This window comes from Canis aureus, chromosome 15 (assembly GCF_053574225.1).
Source record: "Canis aureus isolate CA01 chromosome 15, VMU_Caureus_v.1.0, whole genome shotgun sequence".
Lineage (NCBI taxonomy): Eukaryota > Metazoa > Chordata > Mammalia > Carnivora > Canidae > Canis > Canis aureus.
In genome coordinates, this window is record NC_135625.1 from 35,049,351 (window position 1) to 35,069,625 (window position 20,275).

At 39.5% G+C, this 20,275-nt stretch overlaps 1 protein-coding gene across 19 annotated transcripts in view; it reads left to right on the forward strand.

The window, feature by feature from the left end:
* Window positions 1-18,651, forward strand: part of NRG1 (neuregulin 1) — a 1,069,619-nt gene extending 1,050,968 nt beyond the window's left edge. For 14 of the 19 annotated variants that reach the window (XM_077849097.1, XM_077849082.1, XM_077849083.1 and 11 more), the window contains 5 exons: window positions 1,113-1,215; window positions 2,772-2,898; window positions 5,298-5,428; window positions 6,218-6,424; window positions 9,117-18,651. In XM_077849097.1, the coding sequence (XP_077705223.1) occupies window positions 1,113-1,215; window positions 2,772-2,898; window positions 5,298-5,428; window positions 6,218-6,424; window positions 9,117-9,768 (1,220 nt within the window). In that variant the 3' untranslated portion in view covers window positions 9,769-18,651. Of the gene's footprint in view, window positions 1-1,112; window positions 1,216-2,771; window positions 2,899-5,297; window positions 5,429-6,217; window positions 6,425-8,587; window positions 8,730-9,116 lie in introns of all 19 variants that reach the window. The other 5 variants (XM_077849091.1, XM_077849092.1, XM_077849093.1 and 2 more) reach the window with 1 other exon arrangement.
* Window positions 18,652-20,275: the final 1,624 nt, after the last annotated feature.

Consider the following 20,275-nt stretch of genomic DNA (forward strand, 5'->3'; position numbering starts at 1 on the left):
ATGCGGTTTGAGTTTTCTTTTTTGGTGAACTTGCGAATGTCTTCCAATAAATGTAATTAGACTGGTCGGAAGCTCAGTTCCCAAGGGATCAGGCTCACCGTTAAATCTGCCTGTTTTGTTAAGAACCTGACCTACCAAAGCATAATTAAGTGATCCCTCCCCCCAAACTGATTTGCGAATAGAAAAACTTCCGTGAAGAAGAGACCTGGTTGCATTAAAGGTACAGTGGTACTATTAACCCACAGTTCTAAGCATCTCATTCCCTTCCATAATGTCCTTTAGCTAATTTGCCAGGCTGGTGACTACAGGGATGTACAATCTATTCCAAGTCACATATCACGTGTGCTAGTGGTTTCTTTACGCAGATAAATTTGGTTTCTAAGTACAGTTGGTGAAGTGGTGATAATTTTCCTTCAAAGGACAAATCTTCATTTTGCCCCCAGACTGTCCTACCCACCATATTGGGTTTTCTCTGATACAGTGCCCTGCTACCCCCAAAGTCTTGCTTATGTTCTTATTTTACTGTTAAATGGTAGAGATCCTGCCTCGGTTTTATTGCTAACTACAAGTCAAGCTCATGTTTGCAAATGTCTCTGAATTTTTTTTTTTTCAAGTTAGAAATGGCTCCTTGTAAAGACCACTGGAATATAAAATAGCTGGGAAATCAAAAGAGGTTTGGGAGTGGGGAGGGGGGAACAGAGGAGGGTGAGAGTGGTCCCAATGGTTCCAATCCCAGCTCCTTTTATTGGCATTGATTCCTGTTGCCTTTGCAAGGGATTTTTTTAAATTGAAAACTACAGTTTTAACTAAATAATTATTTTATAATTAATGTTTATGATTTACCAGTTTAATACATATATATCTGTAGCTTCTAAGTAATTTAATAGTATAATTTTTTTTATTGCAAATGGCCCCAACTGGCTTTGCTGTTTATGCTCAAAGTGTAATGCAGAGTATGCTGTACCTTAAGTATGTCTGCAAAAGTAATGAATTGTTACATATTTACTTTCTTGTGAACATGGACAATGCCATGCAGCATGCCAACTGTTCAGTTTTTAAGTCCTGGCAAGAATAAGGGGGCTTTGGTGACATCTGTTCTCATCACTTTCCAGAAGCGGAGGAGCTCTACCAGAAGAGAGTGCTGACCATCACTGGCATCTGCATCGCCCTGCTTGTGGTCGGCATCATGTGTGTGGTGGCCTACTGCAAAACCAAGTAAACCTTCCTCCTCCATGCCTCTCTCTCCTTAGCACAGAGAAGACGGCTTAGCTGGCCCAGGGCTTTGCAGAAAGCATTCTCAACAGCCTAGTCTTGAGAAGGGGGAGTGGGTTGGCGGGGGGGGCATTTCTTCTCATTTTTTTCCTCTGAATAATCTATTTTGGGGACTTTTTTTTTTTTTTTTTCTAATCACATACCTAGAAAGCTTTGCCTATTTGTGTGAAAGTGTTCAGAAGACTTCTGGACATTCACCATGACCTGTGACCCAGGAAATGGTTGGGAGGGACGGGCTTGTGGGATGTGCATGTGCATGTGGATGAGTGTGGGCCCACCACATTCCAAGAGGACCAAGAGGACGGTGGTAGGTGCCCAATATGCACCTGTCATGTCACTGCTGAGGACACATTCCACTTTGCACTCAGACTTAGGAGATAATGGAAACACTTGGTGACGTTGGGAATGCAGGTTTTTAAAACATTATTGCAATTACTTTCCCATTTCGTCTAATGAGTTTATTGGCTCCAATGCTTTCAAAGTGTGAGATGTACAAAAGGAATCTCATGGGAGGAAAATCATGCAAATCTTGTTTTGAAAGAATAAGAGAAAACAACGCAGATCTGTGTTCACTATATCTGGTCCTTTATTAACAAACACAATTATCATGTGACCCGAATTCCTTTCACTTTTCTTTCTTACATAGAAATGCTTCAAGTAGGAAATAAGGTTAACAGTTTTGTTTCATGTTGTTGCTTCATCACATAAATTCTCTTGCCAAAACTAGTCATGGGGATATTATCATGACCTGAATGTTGCACTGAGGAACAAACACAATATGCTTTTAGACCACCATAAAATTAAGGGCACAGATGACATTTTCTTAATACCTCTGGATTTCATGTGTTGTCAGAATCGAGTAAATGATAGAGATAAGCCATACTGGAATCTACTTTACGAGTCTTACTATATTCAATCTCAATATTTCAATATCCATTACCTAGCTCTACAAAAAGTATTACTAGAATAAGATCATGTTACAATTGTGCTAAATCTATGGGCAAAATATGTACCTAGCTGCACTCACATACAATGCTAGACACGCACACACACTGTGTAGAAGGTACACAATTAGCTGCATCTCCTTAAGAGACACACAGGCAAAATTATAAATGAAATCAGCCTTATCAATTGCATGGCACAAATTGTTACCTAAGACAAATGACCATCTGTAAGGCTCAGGCAAAGATGGATTGATTACGAAGTTGAGGTTTGAGCCAAGTATCAACTTGATTTATCTTGTCTTCTCTTTTTTCTTATCTCTCAGCAGTCCAGTTAGATTTCTGTAAGAATCCCACTCAGCTTCTTAAATCTATTCACTAAGAATGTGTGATTCCACTTCTGTCCATAGGCAAATTCTGAGACGGAGTGGCATACCATCTTCCGCCACCACCACCACCAATCTCCTACCTGAGTTGTGTGTTGGTGGAATAAAGAATTGGCTGTACCAAGAAATGTAAATAAGAGAAAAAAATAAATGCTCCCTTTTTCCTATCCAGGAAACAACGGAAAAAGCTTCATGACCGGCTTCGGCAGAGTCTTCGGTCTGAACGCAACAACATGGTGAACATAGCAAACGGGCCTCACCACCCCAACCCGCCCCCCGAGAACGTCCAGCTGGTGAATGTATGTTGAGTCTGGCCAGTGGAAAAGCTCAGCATCTCTCCTCTGTTCAGGCACCTTGACATTTATTTTCTAAAGCTCTTAGGCTCTTAGCTACTGCCATTAATCACCCCAGCTTCCAGGAATGCAGAGTTTTGCCAGGACAAAATAATGGGAACATTTTTTAAAGTGAATTTGGTTACTGTAAAACCAGCACATTTCCTCTTGTAAAGTGTTCATTAAGGGGTTGGAATCATAATATTGGGTTCGTTCTGCAGGGAGGGCATAACTGGAAGAAAGAAAAGAAAAACACATAAGAAAATAATAAAATTAATCATACAAGAATCAGAAGGAAAATTTTTTTTTTTAATGATTTGGAAATGAAAGCTCCTCTGTCTATAACTGATTAGTACTGATAACTGAGCTAAGGGCTTTAGAGTGATCTTTTTTAGAGGCATCTCCCAGCACCTGATGATTTACTGATTCTGATTTACAAAGGAAGAAGTTAGGGTGTGCAAGGGCCAAATGGCCTATCGAACTCTGTTCTCAGCAGCAAAACTGGAAGAACATAATGCTTTCTGATGCCCTGACTCTTTTTACATGATGTCAAACCCTCCAGATTAAATATATCTTTAATAACTCAAATATTCTGTTTAAAATTTACCAAGCACTAGGCTTTTAAATATAACTAGGCCATAGAACATTACATTCTGAAGAGTCTTTACATATGATCTTTCAAACCTTCCCTTTACATAGATAAGGGCCAGCTTTCCTGGCTTTTGTAGTATTGCTCTTTCTATTCCAACCTAATTTTTCCTGTTTTCTTCCTTTCCCTCTGAAATGAAGAGGGAAATTTATTTTGCTTTTTTTGGGCAATGCTTGAAGATTATGTTGCACTGCCATTTTTCTATCCTATAGGCAAATGTGTATTTTGTATGGAGCAAATATATCCCACACCCGAGTTTAGAGTTGGTGGTTACTCAGCCACCACCAAGTCTTGTAGCAGAGACCTTCCAGAGACAGAGTAAGGTGCTAATATATTAGTTTATTTTTCTGCTTTACTCTCCCTACCAGTGTTCATTAGAATGTTCTTCAGAGTTGATAAATGCATTCCCTATATACAGACACACCTACAATCTGCCACTATGTCTGTTATAATCTATAGGAAGCAGAATGACTGCTTGCATTCCAATTATCCCTCAGGCTGTGTTACTTTGGGCTTTAATCTGTCTAAACCTTATTTCTTCATTATGACAACAGGCCTAAAAATAGTACCTACTTCAGAAAGTTCTATAAGCATTAAATAAGACAATCCATATAAAACACTCAGCCCAGTGACACTTGGTGAGTGTTCAATAATTGTTAGATATTATTTTCATTAGATTCACCAAGCTTGCATTGCCTTTCAAGGACCACAAGTGAGATGCCACACAGACTAGAAAGAGCTCATTATTTATGACATTACCGTCTTTTCCTTAAAAACCAAGCTAACTGCACATCCCAGAAAGAGCCACAAGGAATAGCCCTCTCCACTAAGAGACAAACTAGAGAGTTTCAAGCATAATTCAAGTTGCATATTTTGGAGGTTTCCATAAATACATTAAGTTATTTTACAGACCACAGCCCACTGCTTATAAAATGCCCATTTTATCTGAGAGTATTCCTTTCCACGCCTTTTTCTGTCATTCAATTCCATTTGTTTTAAAAACTCACAGCCTTTAAAACACAACTTTGAAATGTGCCTCTTGCACTGATTGAAGACAAGAATAGCTCATGCAATTTGGTGATGAAAATAAGTAGAATTTACTTGTACTCTATATAGGCCCTCTATGTATTATGTGCTTTGTCAAGATGTATGACCTTGACAGCTTCTGTAAGTCCTTCAGATCTCTCAGTGGCCTTGTTAGGCTCACCACTGATAACAAGTTGAAACTTCCAGTGCTATCATTAAGGAAGTATGGGCCTTTGGAAACTGAAAAAGAAAAGTAGATCCAAAATATAGAGATTGAAAAAAAAAATTCCTCTACTGACTTGGAATTTGATATAGGACAAAACATCTGTATGCTTTTGTTTCATTCAACTGTCTGTTATTCTTCTTCACTTATAACAACTCTGACAAAAAGGAATATTGGGCAGAGATTTGTATTGAATTCCACTCACATTGCCAGTTGGAAATAAGATAGAAGAAATAGGTCTGTTTCTCATAATACACAGTTAAGATTGGATGCACATCCAAAGGATAATTCATTAATTTCATTTACTGAATTTCAAGGCCATAAAGTCAGGATAGGATTTGCCATCTGACTATTGGAGACATGGAATTTATTATGAGGTATATGGAGCAGAATAGATTTTGTGTATGATGATGATATTACTGTTTTGATTTATATGAATCTTCAAGTTGTGTCTCTTTGTTTATCCAGCAATATGTATCTAAAAATGTCATCTCTAGTGAACATATTGTTGAGAGAGAAGCGGAAACATCTTTTTCCACCAGTCACTATACCTCAACAGCTCACCACTCCACCACCGTCACCCAGACTCCTAGTCACAGGTATGAGAATGAAAAAAAATTGCATGGCACTACTCCAAGAGTCAATTTCTCTACATTGTCTTTTGCTCTCAGTGCGTAAGAAAGGAACAGGAAATACTTATGAGGCAAGGACATATAGCAAAATGTAAGATTTGGATAAAAACAGACTTTGGACAACAACTGACTCTGCCACTTAGTTGCTGTTTAAATTTGAGCCTCAATTTTTTCATTACTGAAAATGAAAATAATACCCACTCACAGGATTATTGTTCCCCATTAGAGATTGTCTTTCCTCATGCCTGACTACTCATTGAATTATCGGTCTTAGGTGCTATGTAATATTTAGAAGTTGACTTCTTCCAATGATTGGACTGCCCTTAGAAATTCACATGAGAGCTCATTCGATAGCCTAACTCTAAATTCTCAGATGCCTTGGTGATACACATGCATCCATATGCATGCTGCCAAGGCCAACCCTAGACCGCCAAATATACCTCATAGGCCCAGTGTCTCCTTAACCTAAGCTACTCAAGGACAGGGAGATTGTAAGAACACTTAGTATATACTGATATTTGGTATATATGTGTTGAACAGGTAAACAAATGCATAAACTGTATCCTTACAAAGCCAAACAAAATCAGGATCCTCGCTATAGCAAATAATAATTCTCTTCTGAGACAAGTAATGTTATAGTGAACTGCTGATACACCAGTAAGTTAGAAATACTTACCAGGTCACTTCCTTTCGTTTCCATTTTTGCATGTAATTAAAAAATATCTACATATATCTCTTTGCCTCTCACATTTCCAGCTGGAGCAATGGGCACACAGAAAGCATCATTTCGGAAAGCCACTCTGTAATCATGATGTCATCAGTAGAAAACAGTAGGCACAGCAGCCCCTCTGGGGGCCCAAGAGGACGACTCAATGGCTTGGGAGGCCCTCGCGAATGTAACAGCTTCCTCAGGCATGCCAGAGAAACCCCTGACTCCTACCGAGACTCTCCTCATAGTGAAAGGTAAAACCAAAGGGCAGAGCTACTACAGAGGAGAAAGAACCCCAGTAGAAGAATCCCCATGAGTAGACTCAAGATTTCTTTGGGAGAGACCCAAGGAAATCTACTCTGATGACAATCAGAGGCAGCAGTTGCCTGTTCTAGGCATTTTCTAGTTGATGAAGTCATCTTTTTGTTGGGCTGAAGTCATTTCATCTGAGCTATTGTCCCAGGGGCTGATGGGCAACAGACTCTTAAGGAGCGGGAATGGTTTGATGTGGAAGATTCAGCTAACCTGGAGTTCTAGCTCTGACCTTAGGCTCAGACCCACTTGGGATCTCAGTTTTCTCATTTGGAGACTTTAGAGAGATGGCACCAATGATCAATAAGGACCCTTCTAGAATTCTAATTTGCTGAGTCACCCAAACTCGGGTTGAGCTGGTCTCATGTTCTCATGTGCTAACTCCTTCTGACCTTCCAGTCTCAGTTAAATTAAATCAAGGACCATCATGGGGAATAGCTACTTATGTTCTACCATATAATATTCCTTTTAGGAAATTCAAAGAAGGGATAAATAAATATTTTGTATGTTGTATCTGACAGTCTTCACATGTGGTTTTTAAAGCAGATATTGCTTTATTCCAGAATGTTTTCGCTTTCTTCTGGGGATATTGGATTGGATTGGATTGGATTGGATTGGATTGGATTGGATTGGGAGGCGAGGGTTACAGACAAGATAAAATAAAGAATAGAGGAAAGTAAAGTAAGGGATGCCTCATAGGAATACCTTATAGGGTCTCTTTATTCATTTTCACTTAAATTGGGAGAGACTTGTATCCAACCAGGATTTGTGGCACCTCAGAAAGCTGTTACTCATTTGTTTTCAGACTCAGAGGGATGTTGTTTGTTTGTTTACTGTAACAGCATCTCAGAGTAATCTTTGACCACTTGTGGAAAGGTTTACATAACGTCAAATCCATACCTGGTTTCATGGGTGAAGATAAGGCTTATAGACTCTTCCCACTCATGGACTGGCTGGGAAGTCCTTATAACAAAGAATGACTAGCTCTGGGCCAGTAGGTCCTATAGAACTAGCTGATCACTTCCTCAAGGGTCTTTACCCCAAAATGGTATTTCAGAGCTTTATAGAATTAGAGGTTCCTCTGTCATTCATCTGTGAAAACGAGGCATGGTCCAAAACCAATTTAAAACATTAGTCTTAAATACATATAATTGTATCTTTATGCATTAAGAAACTGTCTTAATCTAGTCTCTTTTGAAACCCAAGAAAGAGGTTAGGTATTAATTCTTCATCACTACATGTGATATTTCTCTCCAAAGGCTGACATTTACCTGCTGTTGTAGGCTTCCATGCATACTGCAAATATTATCTAGGACTACAACATATACCCGAACCTTGAGAGCATGGAGAGCCACCTTTATATGTGGGCCGAATCTGGATTAGCATTTCTCAGAGAGCTTAAGTATCCCCAAAACAGAAGTTGAAGTGTTGAGCCCCAGGTATCTCCATCTCTAGACACTTTTTCATTTTAGATACAGCTAGACCTCACATCCATCTGACTCTGAATCATGGCTGAAAAGCAGGAAAGTTAATAGATTCCTGTTCCCGTTAGCTAGAGTTCAGATAATGGTGTCCTGTGTCATCACAGGTCATGTCAAATTAAACTCTGTGACATCAATGTGAAGAAAAGAGTCCTTTGGTGCTATGCATGGCAACATTTTTTATCAAACTTGAGAAATGTGACTCTGAATAAGTCACATCTTCCTCAGTGCTAAGTCAGGTCTTCTTGTTGTAGGGGAAGAAAGCACAATACGTTTTTTAAAAACGCACTCGGTGTCTTGACAATGAAATTTACTGAGCACTATTGGATGTAACATGACATAAGGAAGCACAGTACAGCCAACCCTTGAGCAGTCACAAAAGCTAAGCCATAGATTGATGCAGCCAGGGGTTTTTGAAGACAGGGAGACCAGAGATTGGATGTACCTAGGAGGTCAACATAAGGTTCTCTCAGGCTTATTTCTGAATGTCTTGGTCACTGGGATGGAGAGTTGCAAAATAAATGTTAAGAAGTTGCATTTCATGGAAAAACTGAAAGCACACAAATGTGTTACACTGTTATCAGGAATAAATCTAAGTTACTATGCTCTTTTTTTTTTTATAAGACATAACCTTATAGCTGAGCTAAGGAGAAACAAGGCACACAGATCCAAATGCATGCAGATCCAGCTATCAGCAACTCATCTTAGATCTTCTTCCATTCCCCATTTGGGCTTCATTCTCTAAGACCCCTTGGCCTTTAGGAAGGTATAGTATCCAAGTAATACTTCTTTCCCTTCCAAATCCCTGCACCTTGGTCCTTGTAAACTGAAAGTTTTCCAGGACCTAGTGCCCTTTTGTCCTGACTCACACGCTTTTATTTAACATCACGATGAGATTGCAAATCCCCAAAGCTTTGATGAGTTAGGCAACGTAGCTGATCTTTGCATGTACTCCCATGAGGAAACTCTTGGTTACCTAATTTTAGATTCCAAGGGTGCCGAATGTCCTTCGCATTAAAAATCGAGAAGTAGACAACGCATAGAAATTCTTTGTTTTCTGATTCTATAATATCGTGAACTCTGTCCCCTTGCCCTCCCTGCTATATGCCTCTCATTCTGCCGCACTCATGCAGGGTATTCTGTGCTCACACAGGTATGTGTCAGCAATGACCACCCCGGCTCGTATGTCACCTGTAGATTTCCACACGCCAAGCTCCCCCAAATCTCCCCCTTCGGAAACGTCTCCACCTGTGTCCAGCACGACGGTGTCCATGCCCTCCATGGCAGTCAGCCCCTTTGTGGAAGAAGAGAGACCTCTGCTTCTTGTGACTCCACCACGGCTGCGGGAGAAGTATGACCACCACTCTCAACAGTTCAACTCCTACCACCATAACCCCGCACATGAGAGCAACAGCCTGCCCCCTAGCCCCTTGAGGATAGTGGAGGATGAGGAGTATGAAACCACCCAGGAGTACGAGCCAGCTCAAGAGCCTGTTAAGAAACTCACCAGTAGCCGGAGGGCCAAAAGAACCAAGCCCAATGGCCACATTGCCAACAGGTTGGAAATGGACAGCAACGCAAGTGCTGAGGGCACTAACTCAGAGAGCGAAACAGAAGATGAGAGAGTAGGGGAAGATACACCCTTCCTGGGCATTCAGAACCCCCTGGCGGCCAGTCTGGAGGCAGCACCTGCCTTCCGCCTGGCGGACAGCAGGACTAACCCAGCAGGCCGCTTCTCGACGCAGGAAGAATTGCAGGCCAGGCTGTCTAGTGTAATCGCTAACCAAGACCCTATCGCTGTATAAAACCTAAATAAACACATAGATTCACCTGTAAAACTTTATTTTATATAATAAAGTATTCCACCTTAAATTAAACAATTTATTTTATTTTAGCAGTTCTGCAAATAGAAAACAGGAAAAAAAAACTTTTATAAATTAAATATATGTATGTAAAAATGTGTTATGTGCCATATGTAGCAATTTTTTACAGTATTTCAAAACGAGAAAGATATCAATGGTGCCTTTATGTTCTGTTATGTTGAGAGCAAGTTTTGTACAGTTACTGTGATTGCTTTTCCACCGTATTTCAGCAAAACCTCCCATTTATTCAGTTTTCGCTGGCTTCTCGTGCATTGCATTATGATGTTGACGGGATGTATGATTTGCAAGACTTGCAACTGTCCCTCTGTTTGCTTGTAGTAGCGCCCGATCAGTACGTCTTGTAATGGCACATCCATCCAAATACTCTTCTCTTTTGTACGAAGTTTTCTTTTGCTTTCAGTATATGAAATGAGTTGTGTCTACTCTGCCAGCCAAAGGTTTGCTTCATTGGGCTCTGAGATAATAGTAGATCCAACAGCATGCTACTATTAATTACAGCAGGAAACTGCATTAAGTAATGTTAAATATTAGGAAGAAAGTAATATTGTGATTTAAAAAAAAAACTATATTCTTAATCAGAAGACAGCTTGCTCTCACTAAAAAGAGCTACCATTTGCTTTGTTTGGGTTTATTTTTCTTGACAAAGAGCAACAGTTTGGGGGACAGCAGAGAAAACGATTTCCGACTTGCTATCAGGGTAAATCCATCACCTTATAAGAGAACTCCACCTCACTTTCTGGGGGAATGACACAGCAGGTCTTCTAGTTGAAAAATCAAACCATAGCTGAAAGAGGTGCAATCGTTCCTGACTTGTGTTTTTCACTGATTTTGGAGCAAACGATTGGTTGTGTCTTATCAGCTCAAGAACAGACATGTTATGGCACACTTAGCGATTTGTCTGCAATACTTCAGTGAAATATGCCTGCCGTGCGTGGTGGTGACTAGTCATCACAGGGAAGTAGTTCTGTTGTAGAATGAGTTCTGTCTAGAAGGAGTGAATGTATATAGAAGGCATTGGTTTGGAGAAGAGCTGTGTGACTTAGTTGCAATTTCAAACAGTTTTGTTGACCACTCCTTTCTCCTCATGATTTTTCTCTTGTTTTTCAATGTTGCATCGATCAGGTCTAACCATGCATTTTTGTCAGGAATGGCCAACGTGCATGTGATTTGTGATTAGCAAGAGCCTTCCACAAGTGACAATTTATCAGGGAATGTTGATAGCGTTGGAAAGGTTGCATCTTTACTTGCAGAAGTGACCCCATCTGTGTACTGACCTCTCAATCCGCAGACTGTATCATCTATTTCCCCCCTTCCTTACCTTTTGCTTTACTGTCACAAAACAGGATGAAGATGGGTCTAAACTTCGCATGTTCTCTGTTATGTCCAAGGAAGGCCAATAGGTGTTAACATTTGGAACAAATGCTAATTCCGGAAAGTAAGGGGATTAAAAAAAAAAAAAAAGCAGGCCCCATTTCATGCCCTGCCTGAGATGTGTCAAATCAGGCTAGAGCTTTACTGAGATTCCCAGTGGCTTCCTGGGATCCATGGGACAAAATGGGAAACAGGTCGTCAGGGGCTTCAAAATACCAGGCATGAAGTCAGCGAGAGCAACTGTTTCTTGTTTGCAGGTGAACTGGATTAGATTCTTCACCAAATTTCTATGTTAAAATTCATGGGAAGAAGTGACATGCAGGCAGTTTTGGGAAAATGCAGGCTGGGCATGAGTCATGTCATTAAGCTCCTTTTCTGTTTCTACAACCTGCAGAGATGTGTGTTTGCAGGTCCTTGAAATTACTCTGAATATTTGGTATCCTAAACCATCCTTCCTTACTCACATGCCACTTCTCTGTGCTCTTGGTTCTGTAGAAATAAGTAAGCTCATGGCAGGGGGAAGAAGGCAGTCAACCCAAGGAGGTTCTTTAAATTATGCTAATATTACCTTTGAAGGCCTTGGCTCATTCAGAGACTATGTCAATAAAGAACTTTCTACCATTAATGAAAAGTCTAAAATTTCTGTTTCAAAATTCTTTAGGTATTGGAGTATTCAGATGCCCCATTGTGGAGAATTTCAGGAATAAATAAAATCTTCTGCTGAGAGCAACCAACACTTTCTTCAGTATGAAAATCGCTATACATTTTCCGGTTGCAAATATATATGAACATTTAGGACAAGAGGAAATTTTATTTCCAGCTTGATTCTGATCACTCAGAGAGGTGGCATATTAGCTGGGGCAGCCTTTTCACCTATAGAACAAGAGCTTGCCTTGGTAAGAAAGGCAAGCTGCCCCCTCAGGGCACTTGAGGCCACTACTGCCACCAGCTTTGCGATGCCTAGTTGCCATGTGGCTCTCTCAACCATCCCTGTCTATAAACCCAGGCAGTGTAGTGGCAATCCAAGAAGGAGCGTGAACCAATGCTCCCAGCATGGGGCAAGCTTTCAGGGGTTTTCAGGGAGTAGAAATTGCCCAGAAGTTGGACAACAACTTTGTTTCCAGAGTCTGAAATCGTATCCCACTGAGGGATAGCGCAGTATATGAGGAACTTCTTTTTCTCACTCGAGATTCCTTTTCTCCCTTCTTGCCTGGTATGACTTTTTGTTTGTTTTTTTCAAGAGTGCCTGGACAGCCTCATGCTTTCTACAAAATGGCACTCTGCCTGAGTCTATGTGAATGTGTCCCAAACACCAATAGACCATACCTTCCTTGTTTAAGTGTGACTGTCTTGATATAGATGGAGTTTATCCAGGGTAACTTGCTCATAATTATTCCTTTTTTTGGCTTGAGTTAAAAGGTGCATGGCTCACATTGGTGAAAATAAGGAAGGCCTGGTTTTATCTTTTAGTACTGGCTCCATTCCACCACCCACAGAGATTTCTATCTGCAAAGACCCGTGAAACACTGCAGAGAAATGTGGGCAAAAGGAAATGGCCACATATCACGAGTTCTATTATATATTCTTTTGTAAATACACATTGTATGTTACTTGGATGTTTTCCTAAATCATTTACTGTCTTTATGAGTTAATGTCAGTTTCTGACTCTCTCAACTTACCATGTAACATTGTAAATAACATAATGTCCTTTATTATTTATATTTAAGCATCTAACATAGAGTTGTTTTCATATAAGTTTAAGATCAATGTCAAAAATATATGGGTTTTTTTTTTGTTTTTCTTTGCTTTAAAATTATGTATCTTTTCCTTTTTCTTTTTTTTTTTTAAGAATAATTTATTGTTGAGGAGAAAGAATGTATATGTAATTGAAACTATTTGAAGAATGCACATTTGAAGGCCCCGAGGTACTGATAAACTAAAGAATTTATTATCCAAAATACTAAGCAATAAGTAATTGTGATTTATTTAAAGTTTTGTTCATCTTCCATGAAAGACATACTGCAATAAAAATGCTACTCTGTGGAGGCGTGGGAGTGTTGCTCAGCAGACTCATGTTCAGTCTGTTAGACCAGCACCTTTCAGCTGATGGCGACAGTTGTATTAATGTAGGAATGTGTCTGATGGACCCCGTGATCATCTACTCTGTCTGTTGCTTTTGCCACAATGCCTGTTCTTTCATCACCTTCTGCCTGTTGGGTCTGCTTACCACTGCCTTCCATGTCAAAGGGCCCGCAAGCAAGCACTACGATGTCTTCTTCCCTTTCTCTCACATCCCCACCCCCCATAGGCAATAACATATCAAGGAGGACATTTTAGGGCATGATTGCCTGGATCCTGGCTGTTGACATGTTCTGTAATGACTGCAAGAGACTTATTCAGACTAATGGAAATGTCAGTGTGACGCTCCCCTGCAGTCATGAAAGGAAAACCTGTTACCAGGGTTTAGGTAATCTGGTGGCCAGCAGGACCCAAAAGGCAGCCAGTCAGAACCTATGCTCAGCTTTCATATAGCTTCAGTAAATTTATTTTCCATCAGGCCCAGGATTTATTGATTCAGGCCCAGGATTTATTGATTCAGTTTTAAGAGAAGATAAGGCTAAGTTGGATTCTTTCCCCTCATTCTATCAATAAATCAAACTAAATGCCCATCTTACTGCTCAGGGAAGGGGCTATGCATGAGATATTTCCCACATTCTGAAATTTAGTCATAGAAATGAGGATATTACTTTTCTTATTGAAATTAGCCTAAACAAAAGCCATATTTTAACAAATAGGTATTTGCATGGGTGATGCTTTTTATATATTTCAAGCATTTAACTCATTATTCTAGATAAGATTAGGGCTTCTGAAGTATATGAAATAGAGTTCAACAATCCTATGGGGGTACATAGGGGCCTCCATTGGAGCTTGAGGGTTCCCTGATGCTTGCCATCAAAGTCCACCTCCATATACATGTGTGATTCCTAGTACCTAGCAATAGCTCCACTGATGTCATTTCCTAAACAGTCTGAATATCTAAGAGATTCAAATAGTGGCCTTTGACTATACTAGTTATTATTTATATTATGAGTTTTTCAAAACAATTCAGAATCCTCATATTTGTGATTTGTGTCAACTTTGGTTTACACATGCACATACACAGGTGTGTGCACATGCACACATTTACACACACACACACACACACACAATTCCTAATACACCGCTATCCTGAAGCCATCACACTGTTCCACTCATTCAATCCAGTCAACCAGCCATTCAGCAAATCAGGGAGTGCACGAATATCTAAAAATTGAAGACTGAAACACTTCTCTGTGTCTTCAAGTTGAAACTGAGGCTTTGTCCACCCCTCAAACTGAAAATTATAAGCAGCTATCTTAGTAGCTTAGGTTAAAATCAGATACCTAACATATATTGATAATTGAGGCAGAAGCCTATGGGGTGGACTGTGGTACAGAGAAAGAAGAATATCTAAATATCTAGATTATTATTCCAATTCTCCATTCATTTCAACAGTATAGACTGGAATGTCAAACCCAGGCCAACAACATCTTGGCAGCCTAATATCTGGGGAAGACATCATTAGATTTCCCTGCTCTCTGCCCTGAAGATGAATGACAAAAGGACTTGATTTCAGGGATTTGGAGTTCAGTGAGGCAGTTCTGAAATCTAGAGATTTAGGATGCTGGAGGGAGTAGAAAATTTTGTGACCTCATGTGAATCACTTTGTAGTCTATCTTGGGCTTGCCCTTTCTGACACAGAATAAAATAAATTTATGGAAACCATTCCTCCAAAAGATTGATCTGGCAGGCAATGGAAGTGCTTTCCATTTTTGCAAGACAGGACCATCCTGCTGCTACAGTAAGCTGCAATATTCCTCACCTTTAGGGCATTGTTGGACAGAGAAGTCAGACCTAATCCTGCATGTCCCTGTGGGCTCCTGCTCAGATCCTGGGACTGTCATTGTTGGACCTCTCTGGTGAGCTATTGTGTTTGAGCTTCAAAACATCACTTGGCAGGGGGACAGCAGATGGATTTTGTTACCTGGAGGAAACCCATCATGACCTACCTGATCTTCTCAAAGGCAAGCCAGGTGAGGGAGACCAGCAATTTATAAGAGGAGACAGAGAATGGGATAGTAGTTCCATCCTTCCCCCTTTCAAATGTACGTACTGGGATAGAATTTGATAGAGGAAGCGACTCTCTTCCCACTCCACAACATACCAAAGGGGCTAGAGAATTACTTTCATAGATACAAAAATCTTTAATAGCTTCTGTATAGATTTGCTCATAGGCAGAGAAATAATCTAGCAAGCATAAATAATATTTTATAATATTTTATGGCTTAACACACCCTTTATCATTTATAATCCTCTTAAACCCATGGGATGTTGGTATGATAAATAATGAGGAAATTTTAGGTTCGGGAAAGTAAAAAATGTTTCCTGAAGCTACACATGTAGTGAGTTGCAGAGATTATAGCTGTACCCAGGTTTTCTGACTACAATTCCTATTTCTACCCACTGCACTCCTCCCCTTCCCGCTCCAGACTCAAATAAGGCTGTCCTTTACAGCCTTTTGTTGCATCAAGACAAGGTACCTCCAAAACCAAGTTTCTGTTTGAAAGAATATGAGCTCCTCTGGCTTTGGTTTAGAGTTACTCGAGAACCCAATTTGCCTGACTCAGTGACTATGTGCTTTTTTCTAAACATAGCTTTCTAAGGAAATGAAGTGTAGTCATGGGAATGAGTTCCCAATTTCGATGTGTAGGTAGCATCCTGCAGTGAAAAGAGGAGGAGTTTGTAGTCAGCACTGTCCCCACCACTTAGCAGTTTAGGCAGTTTGGACAATTTTCCCCTCCACGCTTATTCCTTGACCACTAATATAGGAATCCAAGCAGCTTTACAAGGCTGTGGTGTGTAATGAGGATTGCACTTGGATACATGTAAGGACGCCATACACGTTTAGCACATAGTCAACATCCAAATGCTATCTTCTATTTGCTTCTTCCTGGTTCAACCCAGGTTCTTAGGTTTTGGAGACTATATCTCTTAGTTCCAAATGACATATTTTACATCATGCAAACTCATCCAATAAACATGTTTGATCATTTCTCCAATATTATGTCAGTAAGCAAATTATTCTTTAATAACAACTGTATGTTAAGCAGCATAATCACTGAACAGCATTTAAAGTTGTAACTTAAGTTCTTTATTTTATGTTTGCTTCTTGTGTAGCCACACTGTTTCACATAAAGTCTGTAATTTTTAAGGGCTTCTTGCATGAGTGTTTCATTATAATTTCACAGAAATATACTGAAATATAACTCTTTGTAGAGTTTTCAGAATACCATTTTGAACTTCATTTCAAATGTGTAGTAAGACAAGCAAAACATGATCCTAAATTGATAGGATGTTTCTGCACATCCATTTTCCTTACTTTGCACCCAGGATATCCTGATATGTTCCTTTTTCTTCTCTTTTTTTCAAAAAATATAATCTAAGCAAAATCTGCATAGTGATAAAGTTAGAGGAGTCAGGTCTCAAATTAACTCCTATGTGGAAAAAAACCACATTGAGTATGGATATTTCTCACCCTTTCCTGGATATTTCTCACCTTCTATTATCTGTCCAATAAGTGATTCTCCAGGTTCCACTTATTCTTTATGCATAAAACAGGATTCTTTTTTATGAATAATTTATGGACTGAAGCTTTTTGGATTCAATACTTTAAAATTTCATCCTACATTAAGGATGGTGGGTGACTTAATCTCATGATATTCATCATCAGGCTTGTGGTGTAGTTAATATAGTTTTATTGTTAATGGTAAGAGAGTCTAATATAATCCCCATACATTATCCTTCATTTAAATAAAATTATATGTCATTGAAAATAATCCTAACTCTAGCTCCCTAATAAGTAAGGATATTTCCTTCTTTTTTTAAGAGATAAGCTAGATGTAAACTTTGTATCATGTTATTAGTTATCATCAGAGTTAAGCAAACACTTGTGTTCCATTCTGTGACTTTCATTAGGTGGATCCTTCTTGCCCTATGCCCGACCTTGAGCCTTTCTCTTCAAGAGGGTTGGGGGCCCCAGGCTAGGCAAGTTTTCTAGAGGCCCCTCTGGTTTCTCACAGTGAGCCTAATTTCCATCTTCTTTGCATGAAGGGGCTTCATCAGAATGTCCTTAAGCAGGTAACAAGGTAACAAAACAAATTCCCATTATACCCAAGACCCTCTCCACCATGAAAAGACAGAAAATGCTGTGTGTCAGAGCCAATTCCAAGTACCCAGCTTCGTTCCAATCATGAAATGATTCTGCCCTCCCGCAAGAATCTCTCTGTAAAGATCCCATCCTTCCTTCAATGTCACCTTGTTTTTGCAAAATAGAGACCTCCCTTGGTAACTCAGTTTAGAGCCCCCTCATCCCTGTGTTTTGAAAGACATGAAATCACAGGGCAATATAACTTCACATTTGGAACAGAAATTAGGACTCAAAGTACTTTTTTAAAGCTGAAAAGTTTTTCTTGATTTGTTGTAGACCCTTGAAAAAAAGTTTAGGGCCGAGTCAGAGAGCATTATATCCTTTTCGGTATTTGCTTGACCAAAAACTCTTTCATAACATGAAAAGGTTCTAATTCCCCATACATTTTGAATTCTGTCCTGTTTGTCTGAGGAGTTAGATCTCTAGCCATGAGTGTGAGGAAAAGGACCGTGGGCCCTTCCTATTAAGCTGTTGATGCACAGTTAATGGGATTTAGGGTACCACTCAGTGTCAAACTCATGTCAGTTATCCAGCAAAGGAACAGCTAAGGGAAAATATCCCTTTGTCTGATTAGGAGAGCCACAGGTCACCCACCGAGCAAGCCAGAGCCTGAGCAATATTCTAGATTTCTTCCTCCACATCTAACTGGTGACAATGGTGATTGTACCACTGACATGTCAAACAAATCCATCCTCTCTCTCAGAGTCCCACCACTTGTACCATTGGCACCTCTTCCTCTCTCACCAGGCTCCATTAGCCTTCTAACTGATCTGCTTCCTTTAGCTCCTCCAGGACATCTTTCACATTTTGCTGGAAGTTTCTCTCTAACTCACAAACCTTATTGCACATTCTCCTGGTTATAACTCTTTCATGGCTCCTCATGAAGCTTAATGCCTCAGCTTGTGATAGGATGCTCTTCACAGGCTGGCTTCTGCCAAACTCTTGTAGCGCCTCCCATGTCACCTTTTAGACCATCTTAGAATTTTCTATTCTCCAAGTATGCCACACTAGTGTTTGTCAAACTCTACTCATTGGCGTACCAACTTCATGACTATTACCATATTCATGTACCACCTGTATTATTTTTTGCATATTGTTTTTTTAAATTGATTGCATTTTTAACTAAAATAAAGTCATTTCAAATGAAACTTTGTATCAGTGCTATGAGTGGAAAACTTCAACCAGTTGCCATAATCAAAATAAAGCTGTAGAAGTAAATAAAACAAAATGAAACAGTGTAATTAAATTCTAACAGGATATTGTTGCCTGCTAAAGTATCTGAGCTGAAAGGTCTTCTCTGACAAAGGGGGAGCTCAGCAAGTGTTGGTGAAGTTGGAAATATATTCAGAAGCACAGAAAGATTTATCCTTTGATTCAGCCAGTATTGAGAGGGAGTTGACAGGAAGTCATTTCTACTGTTTTATTCAATGTTATTCAATGTTGGATAGTAAAATCATTTTGGATGCAACAGTCAGTCACCTCCAGATCTTACACAACCATGCAGTGCTGTGCTTGTTACATAACCCTGCCCTTCGTTTTACCATTCTCCCGATTTATCTTTCTTTTTTTTTTTTTTTTTAAGATTTCATTTATTTATTCATGAGAGACACAGAGAAAGAGGCAGAGACACAGGCAGAGAGAGCCCGACATGGGACTCGATCCCAGGTCTCCAGGATCACACCCTGCGCTGAAGGCAGCGCTAAACCGCTGAGCCACCCGGGCTGCCCCTGATTTATCTTTCTGACAAACTTCCTTTATGCCTTCTGTGGATGGAGACAGTGTCCTTGTCTAGGAATCCTTCCATGACAAATATCTGCCTCTTTCACGTGAAAAGTGCTTTTCCTTTGCTGTTTCATGATCTGTTGTCATGCAAGCTTTTATATAGTATTTTCCATCCAGTTCACAACCTCTACCAAACTGAAGTCCCTCCCTTAGTAGACCATGTACTCTCTGAGGGCAGAGACATCGTCCTCTCTGTGTGTATCCATGCCTGGCACAGTACTTGGAACATGACAGATGCTGGATGTTTAGAGAATAAATCACTGGCAACTAAAGACTTAGGGTATTTACATGGGTTGCGCAGCATGTGAGGAATCCAGGTGACCATAGGCATTTTTAAAAGCTAAGAGTAAGAAATGAGTAATCTGACTAACTTATTTTACTTCGCATACTTGTGAATTGAGAGGTTTCATTCTTTTTATGGCTGAGTAATATTCCACTATATATATATAATGTATTCCATTATATATAATGTAGTCCATTACATATATACATATGGCATTTTATTTCAATGTAATATTCCATTATATATAAGGTACATACATTGATACATTATGTATATCAAATATACATATCAATATACAAAAATATTCCAATATATATAATATATGTGTATGTATCTCATGTCTTCCTTATCCATTTATCTATGGATAGACATCTGGGTTACTTCCATATAATAACAAAAAAAATTGTGAAGGAAAAAGAAAAAAGTAATCAATAAGTTGCTAAGACAAAATCAGAAACATATAGGGGTGGAACCAAGTTTGCTGAATCATGGTTAAAAAAAAAAAAAAAAAAAAACACCACACAGGATCTAAGGGATGGAAGCTCCATGGCTCAAACTAGATTTGGTAATGAACACATAACTATCTCAGATACATTTTGCATTTCATTTTAGCTCTCTCTCTACTCAAAAACTCTGGCTTAAAATCAACTTTTCACGTCTGTTCTCCTTTCATTCCTTTCACTTCTTAGAAAGATCCTGAAAATAAA